At 36.1% G+C, this 24,169-nt stretch overlaps 1 protein-coding gene across 9 annotated transcripts in view; it reads left to right on the top strand.

The window, feature by feature from the left end:
* Positions 1-24,169, top strand: part of PCNX1 (pecanex 1) — an 89,567-nt gene that overhangs the window by 18,121 nt on the left and 47,277 nt on the right. For 3 of the 9 annotated variants that reach the window (XM_050336192.1, XM_050336195.1, XM_050336201.1), the window contains exons 5-8: positions 458-547; positions 2,033-3,733; positions 14,374-14,506; positions 19,050-19,231. In XM_050336192.1, coding sequence (XP_050192149.1) covers positions 458-547; positions 2,033-3,733; positions 14,374-14,506; positions 19,050-19,231 — 2,106 coding nt within the window. The remainder of the gene's footprint in view (positions 1-457; positions 548-2,032; positions 3,734-14,373; positions 14,507-19,049; positions 19,232-24,169) is intronic. The other 6 variants (XM_050336198.1, XM_050336196.1, XM_050336199.1 and 3 more) reach the window with 4 other exon arrangements.

The raw sequence follows: 24,169 nt of genomic DNA on the forward strand, positions 1-24,169 counted from the left end.
TGTAATATGCAAAAGTGTGATATTGTAAATTTGTCCAACCAGTAATAAGACAAAATTGAATGTGAATTTTTGTCACTTTCCTGATTATTTTTTCCTTACTTTTTTGATCATTACAAGTATTTTCTTACAGTCTACCCTTCTTTTTTTATGGGCAACCATGCAAAAAGAAATACTCAAATAGATACATCTTTAAGAAAAACATAATCTCTGTTTCCATTGGGTTCTATGGAAGATACTTTTCTAGTTTTTCATGGAAGATAAATGAAATAGGATAGATAATATTTGTCTCTAAAAGATAAATCTTTTCTTGTTTCTTGTGTTTCTTGTAATTATTATTTACCTTCAAATGAGGAAATAAAAGCAACAGTCTTTCATGACAGCTGAGAAATCTGCAGTGTATGTAAATGTATGTGTTAATACTTTGAGCACTAGTACTCTTATTTCTTAAAATTCACAGGTGATACTGACACTGCCAAGACCTCTGATGATATCAGTTTGAGTCTTGGCCAGAGTTCTAGCCTATGTAAAGAAGGGAGTGAAGAACAAGGTAAAATTTCTTCTTCTCCATGTTAAACATGGTATTTTGTTACCAGAGACCCTTTGCTTAATATGCTAAATAAATTCATGCCGTTTGGTGATAAGACTCTGAGAAAAGGTATCTTGAAGTTCTTTGTTTCCTTTCTTAATTACTCAAGTTTCTCCGAAGTGTAGTTTGAATGCTTTTAACTTGATTCAGTGTTTCTTGTTCTGACATCTTCCAGCAGGTAATAAATATGTATTGTCACCTTACTGCTGAAAAATAGCTAGTTTACATGTCTTTAGACAGTATCCCTCATACTACAAGTGGCCTGGGATTCAGGGACTTCATTGTAGACTGCTTTGCTTTCCAGTACAGACAAATGTATTTTTTTAAAATCTGGAAGGCTTTTCTATGAAGTAAATAATCCTATGCAGAGTTCTGTGTTTCTGGAGCTATAGACTGCTTCTAAGATGCAAGTTATCACAGCTTTGTGTTTCCTTTTTTTTCATTTTTTTCCCTCCTAGTATGTAAGGAAATTGCTAGCTTGTGTTCTGAAACAAAACTGGACAACTGAAGATCTCATTTGTCTTTTATCTTCATTGTCAGGAAAAAACCTGTTTAAAAAAGGCACAGTTTAAATAGAGCATAAAACTGCAGGGAATTCTTTTGTTTGCTGATTTTAAAGTACCTGGTGATTAGCAGGAAATTAACTCTGGGAGTACTATGGTTCATTTTTGCCAGTCTAATCACTATTGGACGATTAGACTGGCATGGATGATTCAGTTAGTAATATGTACTTGAGTGCAGAAAGTATGTTTGAAATAAAGCATCATAGGTGACCATGCTGTTGTAATAGGGAGCAAGGTTCTACTACTTTCAACTAAGTAATGTAACTGTTTTGAAGTTTCTTAAGTTGCAGATGTTCAAATACACTCTACAAAAATTTAGCAATCATAAAAACTTAACTTGGCCTCCAGATCTTCTATTTTTAGTGACAATACCAAAAGGGAAGGTACTGACTTTCAGTGCTGCCTGCAGGTGGACACTTTTACATGAGGCTGCTTGTGATGAGTAACAGGAACAATTGTTGTAATCAAAAGCTAACAGCAAATCCTCATGATTTGCTTGAAAGTCACCAGTTTTAGAGGTAGTCAAACTCAGTAACTTCATAGGGAGTTTTTTTATAGTACCAATAGGCCTGTGCAACATTAAGTCTGAAACACATAAGCAGTAGAGGAGGTTGGGGACTTGTCAGAAGTGCATTGGTTTTTATTAGTTGCTAAGGGTAAGCTACTATTTATGGTTTCTTTTTTTTAATTTAAAAATACCCTGTCAGGTTTGCCCAGGTGTTAGGAAATAATTTTAAATGGTAGTGTGATGTATTCATAGTATACTTGCAAATGGACTAGTCAGTTCATTTACTTTGGCTGATATAAGCAAGCAGTTTTAAAGCAGATTGTGTAACTTACATGAACATTCTACATGAATATTTTTAAATATGTACTTAAACAGATCTGGCAGCTGATCGGAAGCTTTTTCGTCTGGTATCGAACGACTCGTTTGTCTCCATCCAACCTTCATTGTCCTCTGGACAGGATTTGCCAAGGGACAACAGTGACAAAGTGTGCCTCTCGAACAACCAGCTTGTGGACCAGTCTAAAACCAGTGCATGTGACACAGAAGTAGCTTCGCTTGTAACTCTGCATTCTCACTCATATAGGAAGGATCATAGACCACGAGGTGTACCAAGGACTTCTAGCTCTGCTGTTGCTTTTCCAGATGCTTCACTAAATGACTTCCCTCTCTATCAGCAAAAACGAGGACTAGATCCTGTCAGTGAATTAGAAGCTTCCAAGCCCCCTTCTGGATCCAGAGAGTCTTTGGGTGAGAACTCTTGCATTTCAGGAGTTTTTCAATTAGATGACATTCTGAAAAGTAGCAGCCCTCAACCATTGACTAAGAGTGGGAAGAGCAAATCCTTGAAAGCAGACAAAAGTATGGACAGTCTGAGAAGCCTGAGTACTAGAAGCAGTGGTTCAACAGAAAGCTACTGCAGTGGGACTGATCGCGACACTAACAGTACCATCAGTAGCTATAAAAGTGAACATACTAGCTCAACGCATATAGAAAGCGTGTTGTCAGAGCACGAGGAGGAGTCTCCTAGAGAAGAGGAAAAGGGTGGTAAGAAAAAAGACTGTGGTATTGACTCAGAGGATGACAGTAGTTCTACTACGGATAAAAGGACTAGTAGTGAAAGGACTGCTGTTGAAGTGAGCACTATTGGTGGTGTTCAAGAGGTAAAGGGTTCTAATGCATCTGACGAGATGCACAGCCAGAAAGGTCTTGGTGCCTCTGCTTCGGAAGAGGCCAATAAGAACCCCCATGCCAATGAATTGACTATACAAACTGACAGGCCGCTTGGGAAGGCTGCTGAACAAAGAGATGAGCAAAGTGAGAAACTAGTTGTGTTAGTAGATTCAAGAGCTTCTAAAGAAACAAGTGGAAAACAAAAAGAAGGAGATGTTCGACCAAAATCTTCTAGTTTAATACATCGAACAGCCTCTACCCACAAGTCCAGCCGGAGAAGGACAGGAAAAAAGCGGGCTAGTAGCTTTGATTCAAGTCGGCACAGGGAATATGTTTCCTTCCGAGGTGTATCTGGTACTAAGCCTCACAGTGCTGTGTTTTGTCACGATGAGGACTCCAGTGATCAAAGTGACTTGAGCAGGACATCAAGTATGCAGTCAGCTCACCAGTTCAGCAGTGATAGCTCTTCCAGCACCACCTCCCATTCATGCCAGTCTCCTGAGGGAAAGTACAGTGCTCTAAAGACCAAATACGTTTCTAAAGAACGTGGGGGCACAGACCTTGAAAATGCTCACAAAACCCACGTAAGCTCTGAAGGAATTAGCAAAAAAAGATCTACACGACGGACTTCTAGCACAAACAGTGCCAAGAATCGTGCCAGAGTTTTAAGTCTGGACAGTGGTACTGTAGCTTGTTTGAATGACCCAAATAGTTTAATGGCACCAGGTAACATAAAACAGTTAACCACTTCAAAATCTGATTTGGAAGCCAAAGAAGGAGAGGTGCTAGATGAGCTATCTCTGTTGGGAAGGGCTTCACACTTAGAGTCAGTCACTCGTTCTAGGAATAGCTTACCAAACCAGGCTACATTTCCTGAAGGGGAAGAGCAAGAATCAGCAAGTGGAGGTAAGTAAATGACCTACCAGAAGTACATTGTAATATTTTGTTAATGAGTCTGATATGTGTGATTTAACTTAAAACTATACTTACATGTCCTCCTGTTTCTTTGTTCCTGCCCAGTAAAACTGAAAAAACATTTCCTTCGTAATCTCTTGGAAGATACATAGAAATGGGAGTTGAATCCAAACAACTGTTAGGAAATATATAGGCAGAGGTGTTATGGTTTTGTTACCAGACGTCTTTGTTAATTAGAGCTGTGTATTAAAACTACTATTTGTGATTAAATCCAGACCTGCTCCATTGTACTGAAAAGTACAAACCACTGCTACCTCTGACATGGTGGTATCAAAAAATAAAACCAATCCCAAACCCTTACCATGCTGCCCTGAATTGTGCATTCTTATAGTGATCTGGTTACAAAGCTGAATTCTCGTAGGGGTTTGATTTTGCTTAGCTTTGCCATTGCTGGCTAGACAGTGTTTGCTTTTGGTTTGTTTTGTTTTTTGGGTTTTTTTGTCTTCATTATGTGAACACAATAACATTCCAGTGTTTGAGAAGAGTGTAGTTTCCTCTTTCCCTAACTATTGCTTTGCTTAGTGTAATGTGAATATGAAGCTTACCTGTAGTAGCTGTTATTAATATAGATTAATAGTAGCATTTAAAAAAAAATTTGGAGCTTTTTTTTTTTTTTTTAATCGTTACGACATTTCAGTGTATTTTCTTGATTAGCTATATTGACTGCCTTAACTGAGAAGACTTCTTGTGTCATGGAAGATAAGTGGCTTTAAAATACATTTTCAGGACAGTATGGGATTGCTAAGATTACCTCAGTCTGACTTTTGGGATTGTTGGAGGGCAGTAGCTACCACATAATCTGGATCTCTATAGCTAAGCACACAAATGCTTGATAACATTTTATTTTAGATTGACATAAATGTTTTTAAGAAATCGTAGCAAATGTACTGTTCTTGTTATATAGACTGCCGGAACAAAATCTCCCATTTTAAAAGGAGAGGCTTCCAACTGGCAGCGAGATAAGATATGACCAATAGTGCGGTTTTCTTTTGGTTTTGTTTTGGGTTTTTATGTGTGGTTTGGGGTTTTTGGGTGTTTTGTTTTTTGGTGTTTGGTTTTTTTTTTATGTATGTGTTCCCCAACATTGACCCAAGAACTATAAAAATAAGTACAATTAATTTCTGGGGAGGAAAAAAAATGTACCACGCTAAAGTTCAGCTGTATATTGGTCACTGATCAAATCTGAATGGTTAACAGTAAGTTCAGACCTATTTAGATGCTTTCACTTTACCAATATATACAGATTTTTTTCCTTTTTCTTTTTTTTTTTTTTACTCTCTTTCTACTGTTTCTAGTAACAGTAGGTTTAATGAAAGAGTCCAGGTTGCTCTTCTAGTACTAACTCTGCAAGCCAAACACTTAACACTTATTTTTCTTATACCTTGTTAAAGTGTCAACTCTTCTTTGTCTACTGAGAGTAATTTGACTAGTAAAAAATCTGCTTATGTATTTACTATTTTGACTCTATGCTTTCCTTAGCATAGAGTTTTTTTGTGTTATTACTGTTTAAAACTGTTAAGGTTCTTTGCTTATGTGCGAAGGAGGATTAATATACCTTACTTTACGGAACATGTCATACTTCATATGTGCTTACTACTTGTCAGTAGTCTGAAAGAATTAATTAACTGATGCTGTATATTGTGAAATAGATTGATTGCTCTTTTAAAAAATGAAATGGTGGGGAAGACAAGCCTTGACATATTTCAAAGCAGTGCTAAAGATACATATCTGTACCAGTTTAAGCAGGAAAGGCTTGCTGTCATTCTTCCTGGTCTAATTGTTTTCCCCTTTAAAATTTTACATGGTGGTCATTTTGAAGTTGTTAGTATTTTAAGTAAGTGGCAAGCACCCAGGTGTTACTTACCCATGGGTTGCAGGCAGTCTTTAAGAAGCAATCTGGAATCAGGTTCTGCAGATTTAATGACATCGTGGTTACTAACACTTGCAGTATATTATGTTTCTTATTACCAAGACAAGAGGAAGTATTTCCTTTATGATTGTAAGAAATTAATGTCATTCTGCTTTTTTTTTTTTTGAAGAACAACAACAAAATTGACACAGCTTTCTTCACCATTACTTAAATATTTGTGCAGTCTTGTCTAGCATTAAGCCAGTAATTACATTGAATTTATGTATTCATGATCAATCTGAATAATTCATTCATGTTGTCCTTCTCTACTGGTTTTTCTTTTGTGTGTGTTTTGTTGGGTTTCCCCCCCCCCAAATTTATAGCTTATATTACAGGTTTTGCAACACCTGTCTGCATCTTTAATTGTGGCTTTCTTCTTCAGGCTTGCCTATGACTAATAGTAATGAGAGAAAATGCTATAACTTTTTAGAATTGAATTGCTTTATAGCCAGTATTTCTCACTATTGAATTGTCTTCACCTGTAGGAGGTTTCTTAACATACATGTGTAATATAAATACATATCATATTTGTATATATGTATAGCAATTATTTGAGAAAATTAAGAAGTTATTTTATTTATTTGTAGCAGGTGAATTGTAGAATAAACTTTGTTCAGATTTTCATAGGATTAGGGGATATTGGTTGGATGTGACTTACAGAAGTAATCTGGTCCAACCTCCTGCTGAAAGGATTATTTTATAATTTTATATAAGTATTTTTAATTGTCTGTGATTACTTATGATAACTTTCTGAAACAAATAATTAACAAATGCACCCTGGATAACCAAAAGACTGATATTAATACCACCTTCTGTTTTTCAATCAGCAGCTTTCATTCCTGTTTTTTAAATTTGACTTAAAATTAAGTTCTAATTACTGATTTATCTTTCAGTCTTTAGGGAGTAAACTAAAAAGTACATTCTTACATGTTTGTGTGATGGCTAAAGTGTGTTTTATAATGGAGATAGCCTTTACTAATCTTCTGCTAAGAAGGATGCTATACAAACTTGTACGTATTTCACTTCTGCAGATACAACTTAGCAGTTCCATTTCTATATTATTATGTCAGGAAGTGCTGAATGACTCACTATGAGATAGTGTGTGCATTTGAATAGAAATTGCAGTTCATTAAAACGCAAGAAACGGTATCTGAAAATCCTGAAATTAAAAATACGTGGTGGATGTATAACAAAAATGGAAGATGCCTTACAATAATTGTTATCCTTGTTAGCTACTCAGACTCTAAAAGTAGCTAGTGAATTGATGAGTCATGAAGTTGCTTACAGCTCTGAAAGTTTTCCTACGTATCTAGTGATATTTTGGAAATACTACCTTTGCGCTGTCCTGTGCCTGGTCTGTGTGAGATGTGTGCTATTTCTGGATTGCTGTTTGTAATGGTTTAAAGAAGCAGCATAACACTGTGACACAGTCACGTTTTGTAAAACTGTCAAAGATGCCCCCTTTAAGTTGGTACTCTGTTTTACAGCTTGCTGTAATTTAAGGTTTATTAAAGTTCTGGAGATGCTTCCACACCCTTTTGTAAATAAAGCTGCATATAATGTAATGCATTTTTCCTCCTGTACATTGCATAGCAGTAGTGAAGTAACAGCTCATATTGTTCTTCTGCATGTTTTGTGGTCTGCATTACATCTCTGCAGGCAGACAAAATAAGGTTTTGTAAGTTTGGGTTAGTTTAACATTTTTTATAGCATATGGAAATCTGTTCATCTTCTCAGTCTGTGTGTATTTGTACATATATGCTTAGCGTATCTGCCTGTAATTGCACACTATCCTTTCCAAAATTAAAAGTGCAGTTCAGTTCTCTGCTATTCAACCAATGGTCATGTCAGCTGTTACTAATATATATTACTTTTTTTGCTACTATGCTTATGTTGCAGGTGGTCTACAGTTATGACTTATTTTGCCTGTGTTGTAGAGCTGTTCCATGCTTCTGATGACTTTAGTTTGATACGTTTTCTGCAGGTAGAATTAATATAGTTACAGAGGATGGAGCTTCTGCTCTGTTTTCTGTGAGTCTTCCAGTTCACAGTCAAACTGCTAAACCAGTTTTGCATGAGAAATTGGAGTTTAGAAATGAAACTGAAATATGTGTAAAGTTACTTGTATTGCTTATGTGTATGTTAGCTATCTCTATTCGTGTGTTCAGCAGGACCGCTTCTGTAACTGGATCCAGTTAAGCAAGTCTTTTCTATATGAGGTTCTTTATTGGGACCAAAAGATTGTATTCCCTTACTTGTTTTTTTTAGCTATTAACTAGCAGTGTCATAATGTCCCTGGATTTTTGTTCCAGCATGACCAATATCTGACTTCCAAAACAATATGTTTTACTGTCACAGCTTTTGTGTGTAAAGGTTGGGTTTCACAGAATTACCTATGGTCTTGGATATCTCGTTATCTCAAGAGGTGAGATTGTTACCATTCAACACTTAAAGATGTAGACAGTGTTAGGAATGATGTTTGAGGCTACAGTGGAGTTCTGCAGGTTTGGAATTCAACAATAAAATAACACTTAGAATTAATCTTGCTTCTACTAATTGTTAATCACTCCCTAGTAAAGCAAACTTACAGTATATTTTGTGGGGTTTCCATCTTGTCTGTTTTGTCCCCTTTCTGGTATTTATGGATATAGGCTTTCATTAGATGCCTTTTACTTGATTTACAAAGCGTGATTGAATTTTGTTGACATGTGCTGTTCATAAATTAGCTAAGGATTCATCTCAAGCAGGAGTTGAATAGGAATTCTTGATATTAGATAAGAATGAAGCTCCATCTACTAACTTAGGTTTGTAGGCCACTTTTTTCATGCTGCTTTTTAGATGTACCTGGGTTTACTGTTATGCATACAACCAAGAAGGTTTTAAGAGCTCTATGAACTGGGATGGAAGAAGTCAAGTTGTTGCCAAATGGTGCTATGCAATGTAACTCCAGGATGTATCAAAGTTGGCTACCTTTGGTGTTATAGTTAAGGCCATGCAATGCAAGTATGACTTCCTGCATATGATACACTTAATATAGTATGCCACATATGCTGGAAGAACTGCGTTCTGAAGGTTTACAGCATCTTTTCCTTAAGGTGAATAAATCTAAATCCAAAGTCAGAATTAACTTTCATAAAGATTATTGTAGACTATGAATGTTTGTCTGCTACGTAAGCATAATACTAGCTATTGATATCCAAATCCCAGGACATAGGGACTGTATTGGGCAGGGGATCAAATGAGATATAGCTTTAGTTCTTTGACCTGAAGTCAATTAACGTATTAGATTCAAGAGGTCTGTGTGCCTGCTTTTTAAAAGCAGAATAATTCAAGTGGGAAGTACAGTGAAGTAGAATAACTAAGACTCCTAGTTTTATCTTCGGCATTAGTATAAAAACGTGACTATCAAGCTGGTCTGTAAAAATGTTTGGTTCAGAATTCAAACCAGGTGGTTTTATTGTCCTGCTTGTTTCCTCCTTGACAGTGTTTTGCTTTTCAGATTGTTGTAGTGGTTTTTCTGATATAATTGTAAATATTTCTCCAGGCTAGTCTCAGACTTGGTTTTCTTCTTTTTTATTTTTTCCACATAAATTCAACCACAACACTCAAGTCTTAGGCTTTGCTTTCCTTTGTAAATTGTGTGTTGTTTTCTTCTGCCCTATTTTCTAGCAAGTTTATATCTTGGAGATGTCCCTCTGTTCTTTATTGTTTCTTCCTTGCTACCCACATGTCTGTTCTTCAGAAATACTCATTAGTGATATTTTTCACTAGACATTCATAGTACTCTATTATAATACTGTAAGCCAGTACTTCAATGCTTCATCCGCAAAGTCTAAGAAATCCCTCCAATTGTAGGTTTTATTATAGTGCATAATGATAATGTGATTAACAACTGCGTAGTGAAGATAAAGTCTTCACAGATTACTTTCTACTTGGGTGTCTTACAAGTATGGTTTTTAAAATAGTGTTAGGGCACATGAAAATAAACTACGAATGCCTCAACCATGAGGAGAGTGGTTGTGTTAACCCCTAAATGCATGTGAAGGATGTCTTTTCTCAGCTTTTGAACACAAATGAGATGTTGTTCCGTACTGAGCATCTTCAAAATTTCATCTGTTTGGTTTGGCGAAGTATGTTCTGTTTCAGAAGACAGATTTCATTGCTTATGCGAGTGCATGAGCTATAAACTATTATTTTCAGCTCTTGCTGAGAATAGGTAGGCTTAGTAATTAAAGTGATTTGAAAATAGTTAGATCACAGTTTTCCATTTGACAGGGAGAGAAATGGGCATGTCCAGGCATTGCTTGGTTCCGCGTACACCTCTAACCATGCTTAACCTGACTAATGTTCAAAACCATTTAAGCATCAAGTGATGGGGGAAAAGAGTGGATTTTGGTTTTTTGTGTGTTTAGTTGTGTTTTTTTTTTTTTTCCTTGTTTTTCTTTTTTCCTGAGAAACGTGAGGGACATGATTTCCATTGTAGTATTTTGGTTTAGGGTTGTTGTTGTTTTTTCTTGCCTTCCAGTTAGACTGATGTTTGCAATTTTTATTTGGAGAACTTCGTGGTTTTCCACATGGATACTTCACTGCTGTATTACCTCCATGCCATATCTTTCCAGGAATCTTCATGTGAAGAATTTTTCTGTGTTTCAGAATTTATGTAAGGCACTGGGTTCAGCATTTTTGTGTAACAAAGTGAAATGGACTAGTTGATGCAATAAAATTTCTAAGTTCTCCTTTTTCATATTTTGCTTCTTCAGCTTTCATCTTCTAAGTTTTGGGTAGAAGCAGTGGTATATAGGTGCAGGGAAATGTTGCAAATGTTTTGGCTTGTTTTTATAAATGTTGCCGTTTGAAAGAAAATATTTGTACTTTGTTTCTTAAAGCTAGTTACATTATACAGGAGTTGTATAGCTGTAGTGTAAAACTATGAGTTTTCACTTCTGCTTAAAATTCTGAGGAAGTACAGAGGTTTAAGTCAGAAACTTTAGTATCGTTCCAAGTGGCTGATGACAAAACAATATCCTCATGAAGTTTTAATAAGTAACTGATAATTTGACTTTTTCCCAAAAAAGTCAGAAGTGTTAATTTTTTTAGTGCAACTTGCATGCAAATACATATTCATTAACAAATACAAAAGTGAAATTATTTCCTCTTTGAAATTAGATATACTATAGTTGGGAATAGGTGTGTGAGGGCTTAAGTTTGCTCCAAAGTTGTTAGGTCTCCACCTCTTATTTTATTGATCTGTGATATGTAGGTTTGTATTTCAGGCTCATGCACTTTGAACTTCAAACCTGATCTGCAAACTTGATTTTTCCATTCTTGAGAACAGATAATGCTGGGGACTCGCATTCATATGACAACATGCAGAGGAAATGTATACTTAAGTTTTGACATGAATTAAGTGTGGTGTTTCAGCACAGAAGTGTAGAATAAGACAAAAATAGAGTACATTTTAACAAACACACTGTAAGCTGAAAAGCTTGTCTTCCTCTACTGATATAATTTAAGTAAGCAGGAACCTTAAAACTATAACTTATGTTATCTCTTCCTGTTACATCTAGATTTTGTACATGAGTGTAGATGTTGGATGTTATCTTTCTGGAGACGAGAGTAAGTTCTTTTAAGTAGCAGTATTGGACAAGTGTGTATATCGGATTGTAAATGTTAAAGGAAACTTATTTATTTTAAACCAGAACAATTTCCTTCATGATTAAGCTGCTCTCAGATAATGCTAGAGGGTAATTTAGGAAATTTATTGACTTTCTACTAGTGAACTCACAAGCAGTTGCACTGTTCCTTCTTATTAAAGGCAAGTAAGAACACAAATAATACAAATTAACATGGGTAACTTTCTGTACTGGTATATATTTTTTAATTGTGTGTCTTCTTTAAAACGATGTTAAAAAACCCCACAACACCAAAAAGTTCTCCACAAAAACAATCAAACAAAGCCCACCCAAGAAAAAAAACAAAACCACAACCAAACCCAAATTTTGCTTGGTTTGGCTTTCCACACCTCAAACTAATCATCTCTGCTCAGCTGGTTTTTTTTGTTTTTTTTTTTTTTTCCTTTACTTTCTTAGTCATGATTTCAACGTGTAGCTTCTTGACGTTGCATGGTGTTAGCAGTCTTGGAGGTTGTTGGTCTGAAAAGGCCTGCAGTCTTTTCAAAAGAACTTTCAGACTTGCTTAGTGATCCTGGATGTCACCACCTACATTCAGGAAGAATGCATAAAGACGTGCATTGAACAAAAGTTTAAAGATAAATCAAAAATCTCTTGGTACACTAGGTAGAAAGCTACATCAGAATCTACTTTGACTTTTAAAGGTTAAAGTGAAATAATAAAAAAGTTAGAAAATGCCAAAGTTATTTGCCTGTGCAGCATCGAATTTAATCCCCAAGTACATATGAGGAGGTTTTTTCCCCAACATGTTTATATTTGTATTTTTCCCACAGGGCACTACCTCTGTCAGTCCTTGAGGTAGAATTGGTTTAGTGATAAACTGGAGCTGTGTAGGAAGGACTTCGGATGTTCTATTATCTGGGCTTTGCTTATTGAGGAAGGTTATGTTTGCTGAATAAAGGACATGAAAAGAAAACCAGATGTTGTCAGTGTTAAGTATGCTGCCTTGAAGAATTGCACTTGAATGCTGCTTTTGCTAAGTAGTTGCAAATGGTAATTAAGATGTAATGCTGATGTTTACCATCTTAATGGTAATTCAGATATTTACATTTCAGTTAAGATCAGTCACTGTTCTTTATTTCGTGGTGTTTAACTATGGCCTGATTACCAGAATTGCATTTGCATCTGAAGTCAGTGGAAGCTGTGTTGTGAATATGAATTTTTGTATGCTGATGTGTATATTAGAAAAAATGAGTTTCACAAATAGGCACCCAGAATTAGTGGGCAATTTTGACCTAGTATGTAAGGATTCATACTGTCTTCTTTACTGTGTTTTACTTGCTTTGTACTTCAAGTGTGAGAGCTGTAAGGAAATCCTTGAAGAAATTAGGCAGTGTATTAAAATGAAACTGTGTATTAAACCACAAGAGAAATTTATTGACTTCTTGCCAAAATCCACTTTAAAAGAAGTATAATCTATTTGTGCCTAGAATTGTAAAACAGTTGCGGAGGAATGAGGAGAAAATGAGCAAATCCCACAGTTTCCTAAAAATACAAGAAAGGACTGAATTAAGGATGCCCTTTTGGTGTTTTGGTAATGAAATGCTTGTAACTTGAATATTGATGTTAAAGTATATCTCTTCATGTAACTTCTTTGCTTTTAAAGCAAGCTGCAGATTGAAGCTTCATTTATAGTATTCTTAGTAACCTGTCGTTCATGGATGGACTTAGACTCTTGTTCCCCGCAGTCTTTATTGCCTGAGCTATGGCAGTAATACACAGCAGCAGCAGGTTGCTATAGGTTGCTACTCCCTGTAGAGACCAGCATTAGAATATTTGCTGGCAAGTTTTGAAAGTTTAATGACAACCATGTTATAACTTGAACTGTGCTGAAGTGAAAATGGGCTACTGTGCCTGTGATCTTTCACCATCATCAAAAAAAGCATTGCTCTCTGTGTTGGTTTTTTGTGGTTTTGGTTTTTGTGGGTTTTTTTTTGGTTTGACACAATTGTTGGTTTTCTCACTCTAGTAACTATTAACTTGGCTACCAAGCTGTAAATTCCCTGTCAGTGTTGTGATTCTTCTCTTGCATTGACTTCATGTCAACTTTTTTTTCTCCTCCTTCACTTGCGTGGCAAACCCTGTTTTCTCTGTGGCCTGTTCATTTATACTCTCCAGTGCTTTGCATTCAAATTGACTAGGAACTTCCTTGGCTCAGGAGGAAGAGTCGTGAATTGTAGACCCACCATGGAGCAATCCAAATCTGAAATTGTTCAGACTGTGAAGCTTAAGGCACACAGGTGGATTTTAGGGGAGAATATGTGGATAAACATTTGAATCCCTTGAGTACATACAAACTGTTTTTTACAATGTTGCTTTATAAGGGAACCAAACCTTTTGTTTGGGGAGTTGAAATAGCAAAACCATCAGTCCTTACAAAGTAAAGTTATTCTCTCACTTATTCTCAACCCCCTGCTTCTGCAAATTATGTTGTAACTAGTGTAGAACGAGCAAAATATATCGATGCTTATGAGGAGAAAAAAGTGTCTCTTTTTTTGTCCCCTGGAAGTGTCGTGATGAGGTTAACCTCTGACCTACCTGTTTGGCGGAAGTTATAAAATTTAGAAGATTATGGCAACTTTGCTAGGTTGTCTTTTAGGCTTCTCTTTAATTATTTGTTAAATGAGATAAAGGGTGAGATCAATCTTGTCTCTTCCTGCCCTGTGTAAATGGAAGAGACTTGGGATATCCAACTTCTTTTACAACCTGGCTATTTGAATCTGGGGGTAAAAAAAAAATAAAAAAAATCTATATATTCAAAAACAACCCCCAACCACCCAGATTTTTGATAACTGTGTGTTGTGATCCTGTTTTAAGGCAGGTTATTTGAACAGTCAGGGCATAAGCCAGATTTGTTGTTGCAAGTCAAGTTCATTAACTTGGGGAGGGTCAGAGGGAAGAAAGCAGTCTTAAGTTACTGTGTACATAACTAGGATGGGTTCTGATTTGACCTAAAGTCTGTCTTGATGCAGCAGCACAAGCCAGCGAGGAGACTGTCACATTTCGTCGTGAGCGCAGCACATTTAGGCGTCAGGCAGTACGACGCCGGCACAATGCAGGGAGTAACCCTACCCCTCCTACATTGCTCATCGGATCACCCCTCAGGTAGGGTATCTAAATGTTCCACCATATTTAGCATGCATGCAGCAGACCACTTCCCCACACCCACCAGTGTTGCCAGAGAAGCACTTCTTACTTCCTTCCCCACCATAACTTCCTTGAGCTGTCACTGCATGTCACTGTGGGCTTGTTGAATTGTGCATGTATATGTGGCACTATTTAAAAAACGGTCAGGATAGCCAGTCTCTAACATGTTATAGGTGTTTTCAGATTGATATAAAAGTTAACTAATGCTAACAGACTTAGACCCAGTGTTTTTTATCAAAAATTTTATAAACTTTTACTTTCAGTCAAGGACAAAACCCCAAAACGATAGTATTCACCACTCCCCATTTTGTTTTTCTTTCCTTTAAGAAAGTAACCATTAGGGCCTGGTACTATGATCACTTTTCACATCTGTAGATAGTGAGAGAGAAGCATAATAGCAAAATGACAGAACCTTATAAAGAGTTGAGTCATACAAACAGAGGCTCTAAATCTAAAATACAGGTAAACCCTTTTGAATAATATCCTGCAGCTTTTTACAGCAAAAGAGAAATAATGAAGTGAATAGAACGCACAGTATTGCTTAGTATTAGATCTAGTTATGCGGCAGTTTACATGTCTTGGCAGTGTTTAAAAATATACTGTATACATGTATCCCAGGAGTCCCCAACCTTCACTGGCCCATTTGCTTAATGCTGAGCTGAGTGATTTGTTACATCCAGAAGCTTTGTTTGATCTGTGGGCCTGAACAGCAGAAACAGCAACCACAACAAGTTTTTAAACTTGCTTTTTAAATCTTTCAATCTCTTGGTTGCCTATAGTATTGGATAATCTGGTGAGCAAAAGAAAGAACCCCCCCATACATATCAGAATAATTCTTCCTTCAGTTATATGATAAGTAGGTAGGAATACTTGTATATGTTGTGTGTTCTTAATGATCTTTCTTTGTATGATAAACTATCTTTTAATAATAGAAGCAGTCTGCTTTTGTGTTTTGGGAATATTTGTGTAACTTTTTGAACTAGAAAAAGCTATAGAAACTGAGCAAATAAAAAGAGAATGCTTTACAGGAGAAGGTGGCAGAGAAATTGTGCCATCTTTGTTGAACCATTAAAATAATCAAGGACTGTAAATTTTCCTCAGGCAGGGAGATGGTAGGAACGGTATCTAAAAATCGAACAGGACGATTGACTTCTGCCATATCAAGGACTGAAACCAGTTAGATGTGTTTTCAGTGTCTAGCGCAGTATGTAGCAGTAATCACATAATTGCAGGATTTTTGTTAAGCTTTTGGTCTTGCTGATTGTAGCTTGTTCAACTTTAGGTTGGTGACTTACTTCATAGTGAAGGATGATAAAACTTTGCTTTCTCTCAGATCACTTTTGCTTTACCTAGTTACCTTCACTTGCATTTGATTTTTTTCTCCTTTTTTCTCATAAAAGAGGACAATATAGTTTTGTGTGTTGCCTCATAAGAGGCTGTGCAGACTAATCAAAGCTCCTTAACTGTGTATTAGTTGGAAATCAGTGTTTTCTTTCTCTTAAACAGGTATAAAGCAGGGAAAATAAGGGACTCTGTTTTAGACTTTGTTTGACAGCTGCCTCATTTTCCTATGTTAGTTCAGTCATTAAGGTTCCTATGGCTTAAGCTCAACTTCAGTGAGAGATCATGAGAAAACTGAAGTTGATGGAAGTAACTTTTCAATCAGACAAGATGTTCAAGGGCAGAAAAAAGACTGAATATTCTAGCTTTATATTTCCTCTGCGCATCTTCCAGTTAGCTAAAGTTGTTCCATTCTAAAGAAAAAAACCAAACCAAAACAGAAAACAACTCTGTGTACTTTCTCTGTGTACTTTCTCTAACATAATGACACACACTATCAAAAACACTTGTTTTATAGACATATTCAGAATTAATACTTAGTGAAGTTACTTTGCTCAAAGCATTGTTTGTAATACTTAATGATTGTTCCTTGGAGTAGAGTTAAATTGCCTTAGTCCAACCAAACACGGAAGTGCTTTCAGATTTGTTGACAAAATTCCATTTGAGCTATCAACTGTGGAATGTATCTGAAAAAATATATTACTGGTCTGATTTCTAGAATAAATAGTTTGAAAAAAAACTTTATATGAGTAGCTTAATTTTAGTGTAAATTCTCTGTGTTTCTGGAAGAAGAAAACCCCTACGAAAGATTTTTTTTTTTAAAAAATCTTGCATAAGTGAAGAACTGCGGAGAGATTTTTAGCCAGTTACCACCAAAATGTTTTCAAAATATCGCTACAACTGTACTGGCGTCACTCGTATATGCTGTTGGTGAGCTGCCTCCATCTAGTTCCTGATATTGCTAATCTATATGACTTCAGATATTAAACTTCTAAGAGTATTAGATTTGCAAATCTTTAGTTGCCCTGATGTTACTTCTTTCTTATTCTTGCCAGCAAATCTTTAATCTCCAATCTTCTAACCTTGTCATAAAATTGGATGTTGTAGGGATGTTCCCTAGAACCTGTTGAGCTAAACCTGTTTTTTTTTTTTTTTTTTTTTTTTAAATTTCCAATCCATTATTGCAATTTCTTTTCACTGCCTCTGTGGAATGTTTAGTAGAAGAGACAATGGCATTATATATGTGTGTCTTTGGCAGTGATAGACAAGTAAAACCTGGTCTAGTAAGTTCTACTGGTTTCGTGCTAAATTAGACATAAGAGTACTGGCAACTTAAAAACCAAAATAAACCCAAAGCCCACCATAAAATCACCATCTACCCCCACTTTTGTCCTACCGAAATGTCAACAGTGTTTTGGGCACTTTAAAAGTAAATATGCATTGGCATCCCATGCAGTCAGTGGTGTATGCATGTGTGTAAATGACTGTCTGAAGCAGAATTTTATTCTTATTAATTAGGCAGAGAATAAACACATTTATTGCATATCTGTACAATCAGTTGACATCCATATTTTGGTAGGATTTTTTAATTGTAACAGATGTGGATAACTACTGAAAGAGCAGCTGTGTATATACCTTCTGATACATACCTGCTATTCAAGGGGAAGCAGTACTGTTTAGCATTGTTTTGGTGTTACTGATAATACTTAAGGGAGACAGTGAAGGCTGGCACATCCGAGAGCTTCATTAGGGCTTTTGTTGCTGCATAGCTCGCTGAAAGCCTTGTGTACAGCAGTGAAACACTGAATTTAATTTCAGATTAAAATGTTAGAATATCATAAATAACAAGTTGCAGTTCTTCTCCTTATGAGCTGTCTGCATGTCTCCATTACTTTGCATGAGCTTTTCTTGACACTCCTTCTTGTATCTATATTTTATTTTCCAGTGATGCTCTAATAAAAGAACTGAAAAGTAGATGTTCTAGAAAATATTGTTAAAAACAAGTACATCAGATATAGCCCCTCAACTCTTAGTAAGATCTAATTTTTCTAGTTCCCTCATTTGCCAGCTGTAGTATCACACTCTAAACAGTGAAGTGTTAAAAGCAACAGGTGATACAGATTGTTTTTCAAAAGAGTGTGTTTAAGATATGTTCCACAGTCTTTAAAATCTTTTTCCTGTCTAAAATAATTTCACAGCTAATGACTGCAATATGTAATTTCTTTAAGTTCACAACATGAAGGATAAAGAAAACACTACTGTTGCAAAGATGGGATATCAACTGTGAATGTCCTGTACTCTTTTTGCCATGTCTAGTATTAAATATTTAATATTAAACAAGCAATTAAAAAACCTGACGCTGTTAAATAGCTCGATAAAATAGTTTTGCAATGAGAAGGCTGTGAAGAGGAGAATTAACGTTTTCAAGCATTGTCTGCTTATGATTATAAAGGTACACATTTCTCTGAAGCCCAAGTTAACTTTTAAAACCTGCATTTTGGTGAGTAATAAAGCTTTTCCTGTACCATCAAAATAACTTCAAAATAGACTTAAAACTTCTACTAATTATTAACTTGGTAGTCTTAGTATGTTCAAAAAAATTCTGGATCCAAACATAAAACTTGAATTATCATACAAAATCTTTGGTAGTGCATGGCTGCTAACAGTGCTTAAAGGCGTTTTCTAGTTAGAGTGCAGAAGGTGATGTCACTGTGACTAATAAAAACCCCAAACAGCAAGTTAAACAGCTGATCAAGTCATACCTCAGTAAGCAGAAGGGACCCCAGCTATTGTGAGTAGACTAAATAGTCACTGCTATGTGTAGGTGATACCTCAGGTGAGACCTAATTGTAGATTAACCACCAGTAATTTACTTTTGCGCCCGCAATTTAAGAATTATAAGAATATACTTGTGAGTGACTTGGGGAGATGTTAGAAAGCAATACTACTTCTAAGAAGTTGATAGGAACAGTGTCTCTAGGTTCTAACTAGTGTCCAAATATTCAGGACATATGGGTTACTTTAACCCTAATAATTGGCTGCCTAATGCTATGCTCTTTCAAGGTTTTCCTCTTTAAACTGAAAAATCTTGTTTTGCTTCAGTTCTGGCTATTTTTCATTTCTTCCTGGTAATGTGTCCCCAATGCGTGTTTTCTCGTAGCCTTCAAGATGGTCAGCAAGGCCAGCAGTCCTCCCAGGTCAGAGTGCAGTCCCGCCCCCCTTCCCAGGCAGCTGTGCCCGGCGCTAGCGCCTCCTTGCTGGTGAGAAATGGGAGTGTCCACTTAGAAGCATCACATGCCACTGCATCTGCTGTAGGCGGTAGCAGTTTGCACGATGAACTTGGTATGCAGGCCTTATGTAACCTTGGTGACATGGAAGTTTTAATACGGCAGATTTGTTGGTAATAATGTGGTGGAAATCAGTTAACCTGAGCTTTGTTTCTGAATCTTGTGGGTGTATTTCTAGGAAGGTCGTATTGTTCATCAGTTACTTGCCTTTGTCAGTTGCTTTTCCAGGCACTTTCCCAAAGAAATGCATGATGGGAAATCTCTAAGGATGCGTAGATACAAGTAATGATGGTGTAAGAGCTTTCTTGACTTGAACAATGTACAACGTATAATAAATAACTTTTCTTGCAATGTTGCAGGCAGTTGAGCAGAGATTGAGACTTTGGGGATCTTCTGGTTCCTGAAAAAAGTACTTATTATGGTCCCTAGGAATTCTTGATCTTAGTTTTTTTAGATGACTGTTGCATAGCTGCTGTTCAGAAAAGAAATACCCTTGTAAATAAATGCTTTGCTTTTCATGTACACCTTAATGTAGGAACTTTATATTGAAAGGAAATCTGGACTCTTTCTTATATCAAATGTCATCATTTTACAGAGCTTTATAGTGCCTCTTAGTTCTTCGTGGTCCATTTTATGTGGTATTCTTAACCATTAACTTCTTAATTAACTTCTGTACAGCTGAGAAGATTGCTAGGGAGAAGGAAGTTAGGGCGGTCCTAATAAGTGACTTATCTCTTGCCACATAGTAATGCAGGGGGCAGATGCGGAAAAATTCTTGTCAGGGAGCTCTGCATCTATCTGTACATGGCCTGAATTACTTATGACTTCAGCATTAATATGTAACTCTTCCTCGAATTATTAAAATGGGCATCTTTAGAACTGACAGTTATTAGTGACAGAATTTTGAGGAGCTGTCAGCTGTAATAACCTAAAAGTACAGGTTTGCTCAGAACACTGACAAAACACTTGTTTCAGACCTTACTGCAATCCATTACTAAAAGATAAGTGGATTGCCATCTTACCCCACCAGTGTGGAAACTTTAGGAGTTTTCAGTGTGTGGCAACCCTTTTAAATGTGAGTTTGACTGAGTCTTCATTCTTCTGCATCATTTAGCTTCAATGTAAGGAAAAATTGAATGCAAACAAAACTAAAAACAACCCTGACCTTCTGAGATGTTTTATAAAAATTAACTACAGATGTACTAAATACACACAATCTAGTTACTTCATTTTAGATTCTCTTGCTTTACTAGTACTAGATTAAAAAAATTCAGACTTCTATCAATGCTTGTATGTGTGTCTGAAGTATGAAAGCTTATCACATGAAAGTACAGATTTCTTTATTTGATTAGGACTCTTATTTCTTGTTTCACAACATATTGGAATGTAACTCTGTAATTCAGGGATACTGGTTATATCTGTCCAAGGTTAACATTGAAATATATTTTTGAAGCCACCATTATTTGAAGGATTTAGCTCATCTTACCTGAAATAATAGTCAAGTTTTGTAGAACTTGAGATTGAATACACAATCTAGATAAGTCTAAGTTATTTAAGAGCTTATATTCCTGTGCTATAGCAGAAATCAAAGTGGACCATTTAAGAAATTCAGCATGGTATTCAGGCTCTCTCAAAAGGCATATTCATCGCACTTGGTGTGTATTGAAGGCTTCAGAAATTTATATGGCACAATTCTTCTGAAACTTTGCCTGTACTGTGGTTACACTTACATGGGACATCACAATTGTCTTTGGGATGCACAAGACTTCCAGGATCTGCTAGGTAAAAATCTGATGTATAATAGGGACTTTTTTCTCTGTTTTGAAACTCTGAGCATCTGCTTAGGAACTTTTGAGGGAAAGCAACTATTCTAGGCAGGATCTGTTTTTATTATTTAAGGAAAATCAAATTTTCTAGTTTGTATAGCAGGCTTTGTGGGACAGGTACTATCTTTTGGTAAAAGTAAAATAGTTGGCAGAATGGTGCAAGCTTTCATGTGTGTGATTCCTTTATCAGACCTGACAAGAAAGGAAAGGGTTTTAACTGGTACATGGTTTGTTCTTAATTGTCATTCAGGGATGAGGTAACACCACTTCTGTTTCTGTTACCACTAAGGTTTTGCTGTATTATCCTAAGCTACCTCACAGTGAAAGATGACCCCATTACTTTACTTTACTTTAGGTTGTGTATGGTTTGGGGGTGGGGAAAGGTTGTAGTTTGTTTTTCCCTTGAACATCATCAGGAATAAAAATTAAAACAATTCAGGAGATATGACCAGTTCTTTGTCACTGTGGAAATCAGTGTGACTGCTCAGGGCAGAAAAAATACTGAAAATACACGCTGAGGAAATACATGGAAACAAAACCTGGTTTATAGCAACTGGAAATATGGGTGACAAATGTAGCAGATGGGGTTATATATTTCTGTACAGTGCATACATGAGTTCCTTGTCTTAATTCACGTTCTCTTGGAAAGGCAAGCAGGGCATGTGTTAAGTTACTTTAAAAGCCCTCACATTTAGAGCTCCTGTTTTTCTTTACTAATGGATTATCTGCTTCTTCATTTTTTCCATTTATGTGTTGGTGTCAAGCTGCAGCTCTTAACAAGACTTACACTTTGTTTTTGTTTGCCTTAAAGTTTCTTGTCTGTGAACTTGAATTCTGGTGGCTTATTTTATGAAGGACTAACCTTGCAGTATTATACCCATCCTAGACCTGGTCTGGTGACTGTACAGTTGTCTTTAACTGGGCATTGTCCTGAGAGTAAGGAAAGATGCTTTGAGGCATTATTATCTTCAGTCTTCCAGGTTCAAAGGAGAAAGATTTTTATCAATTATGTTGTTTTTTCTTGAGGGTTGAGAGGTAAGGAACTTGAAAGGATGGAAAAGGAGTTTGATGTGGAGCAGTAAACATGAAGTAAATCATAGAAGGAATGCTGGACAGAAAGGAAAGTTGGCAAACCAAATGCTGTGATTATAGGCAGGATTAATATAATTATAATATAATACGAATCTAGAAGGCAACAAAATGCATGCCGTGACTTAAGTGAATGACAGTTTTCAGAGCACAGTGTGACAGTACTAATGCTTTTTGTTCTCACTAATATCTGATTCTTGAGACATGTAGGTGATGAGTGGGATTTTTCAGTCCTTGCAGTGAAGGCTGGTTAAATTCAAATAAGAATTTGTGAAGTTCGTAGGAATCAAAGTACTGAGTTTAGAACAGATGCCCAGTTTCTGAAACTGGGGTGAAATAACAAAAATAACAGCCCTTTGTCCTTGGCTAGATGATTTTTTTGTTTGTTTTTATACTTTGGGAATATTGCTTTTGTGCTTAAAGAGAACTGGTCACCTGTAGCTTTACAAGACAATTATGCCTTTATGCTGGACTTCTGGTTGTAATATTTATATGAAAGTGATAGTCTTTCATATTTATTGAAGTATTCTTATTTATGAAGGCAGTTGGATGGTCTTGAATATTAAAAGTTTTCTCTAAAGAGAAATGTGTATACAGATTACTTACTTGATTAAAAAACAATTTAGAAGCAGTTCCTCGGTACTCTTTTTATAATGGAATAGATGTCATTTACTTGGGATGGATGTGGAAGCATTTTCAAAGGTACGGGTAGAAAACAATTATTAATTTCCCATTATTCTTATGGAAAATATCCCTGTTGTAGTCTGTGGAATTCAGCATGATAGGTAAGTTATTCTTTTGAGAAACTTCATATAGGAGCTAAAAATTAACTGCTTTGAAGTGTTCTAACCGAAAACACATAAGTCTTCATATCATAGATAAAGGTAAAATTTTGATTTTTGGTAATAAAGCTCCTAGCACTCTAACAAGTATTCAAATGCTGATGGCTTTGGTTTTGCTGACTAGGATTTAAAAAAGACTGACTGAAGAAGTAGATGACTATATCTTGATCTAATGTGGCAGTAAGTGTCTGTAACATTCTGAACTAACCTGAGAGATTTGAAACAAAGTAATATTTATTAGTTGTAAAGCTGGGAAATAAACTGAAAATAACTTAGCTGAGGAAACCATCAGAACACCATTTTGGTTGGATCCTGAGCCACTTAAATCTTTCAGGTTTCATCTGTGTAAGCTCATCAGCCTGTTGCTTTCACTGATGCCCTTAACTGTGGGAACACCAGTTTGCACCGTGTGAACTGTTACATGATTGTCTCTGTATGTGATGATGAGATATTTTTGTCTTTTCGAACATGGAAACTTTTTTTCAAAAGAAGTACATTCATCTTTTCATGCCAGAGCCAAGATGCATTTTTGATTTGTGTGCTTGAGTATCAGTGACTTGGTTTTGTTATTTTGTAACCTGGTCCAAATAGAATAGTTTTGAGTGACTTAGATTTGCAAAGAACTTAGAGCTCTCCCTTTTGTGTGTGTGTGTGTGTAGAAGATACTAACATTTCTGTTGAGTGGGTAGACGTGCTGTTGACAGTATTTCTTGATTTGTAAAACTAACATGGAGTTTCCTATTTCTTTGGAACTTGATAAAACTACAGATTTTAGATAAGGAAAATATTTTCTTAAGCTTATTCAGTGTGATACTATTAAAAGTATTTCAGAGAATGCTGTGGGAGACCAAGGAATGGGAGGAAGAGAAAGCCACTAGGGTAAATAAAAATGCTAGGTATATCCATATGTATTGAATCTTGTGGGTGCTGAAATTCTTCATTAGAGTGTATTGTGAGAAAGCTATTCCTGTCTCATAAAACTTTTTAAAAAGTATTCATGGTAGGACTTTGGAGCTTAGACATATTGTTTCCATCACACTTTATAGTTTGTGTCCTCAGCAGTGATGAACAGACCTGTGAAGTTTTGCCTCACATGAGTTGAGGCTTTTCTGAAAAGCCCCTTTTTAAAAAAACCCCAAACAACAACAAAAATAAGACAGAACAAAACAAACAAAAAAACCCAAAACACAAAAAAAGAAATAACAAAAAAAACCCAACAAAACAAAAACCAAAAGA

This window comes from Myiozetetes cayanensis, unplaced genomic scaffold, assembly GCF_022539395.1.
Source record: "Myiozetetes cayanensis isolate MyiCay16 unplaced genomic scaffold, myiCay2020 scf6-25, whole genome shotgun sequence".
NCBI classification, from domain to species: domain Eukaryota; kingdom Metazoa; phylum Chordata; class Aves; order Passeriformes; family Tyrannidae; genus Myiozetetes; species Myiozetetes cayanensis.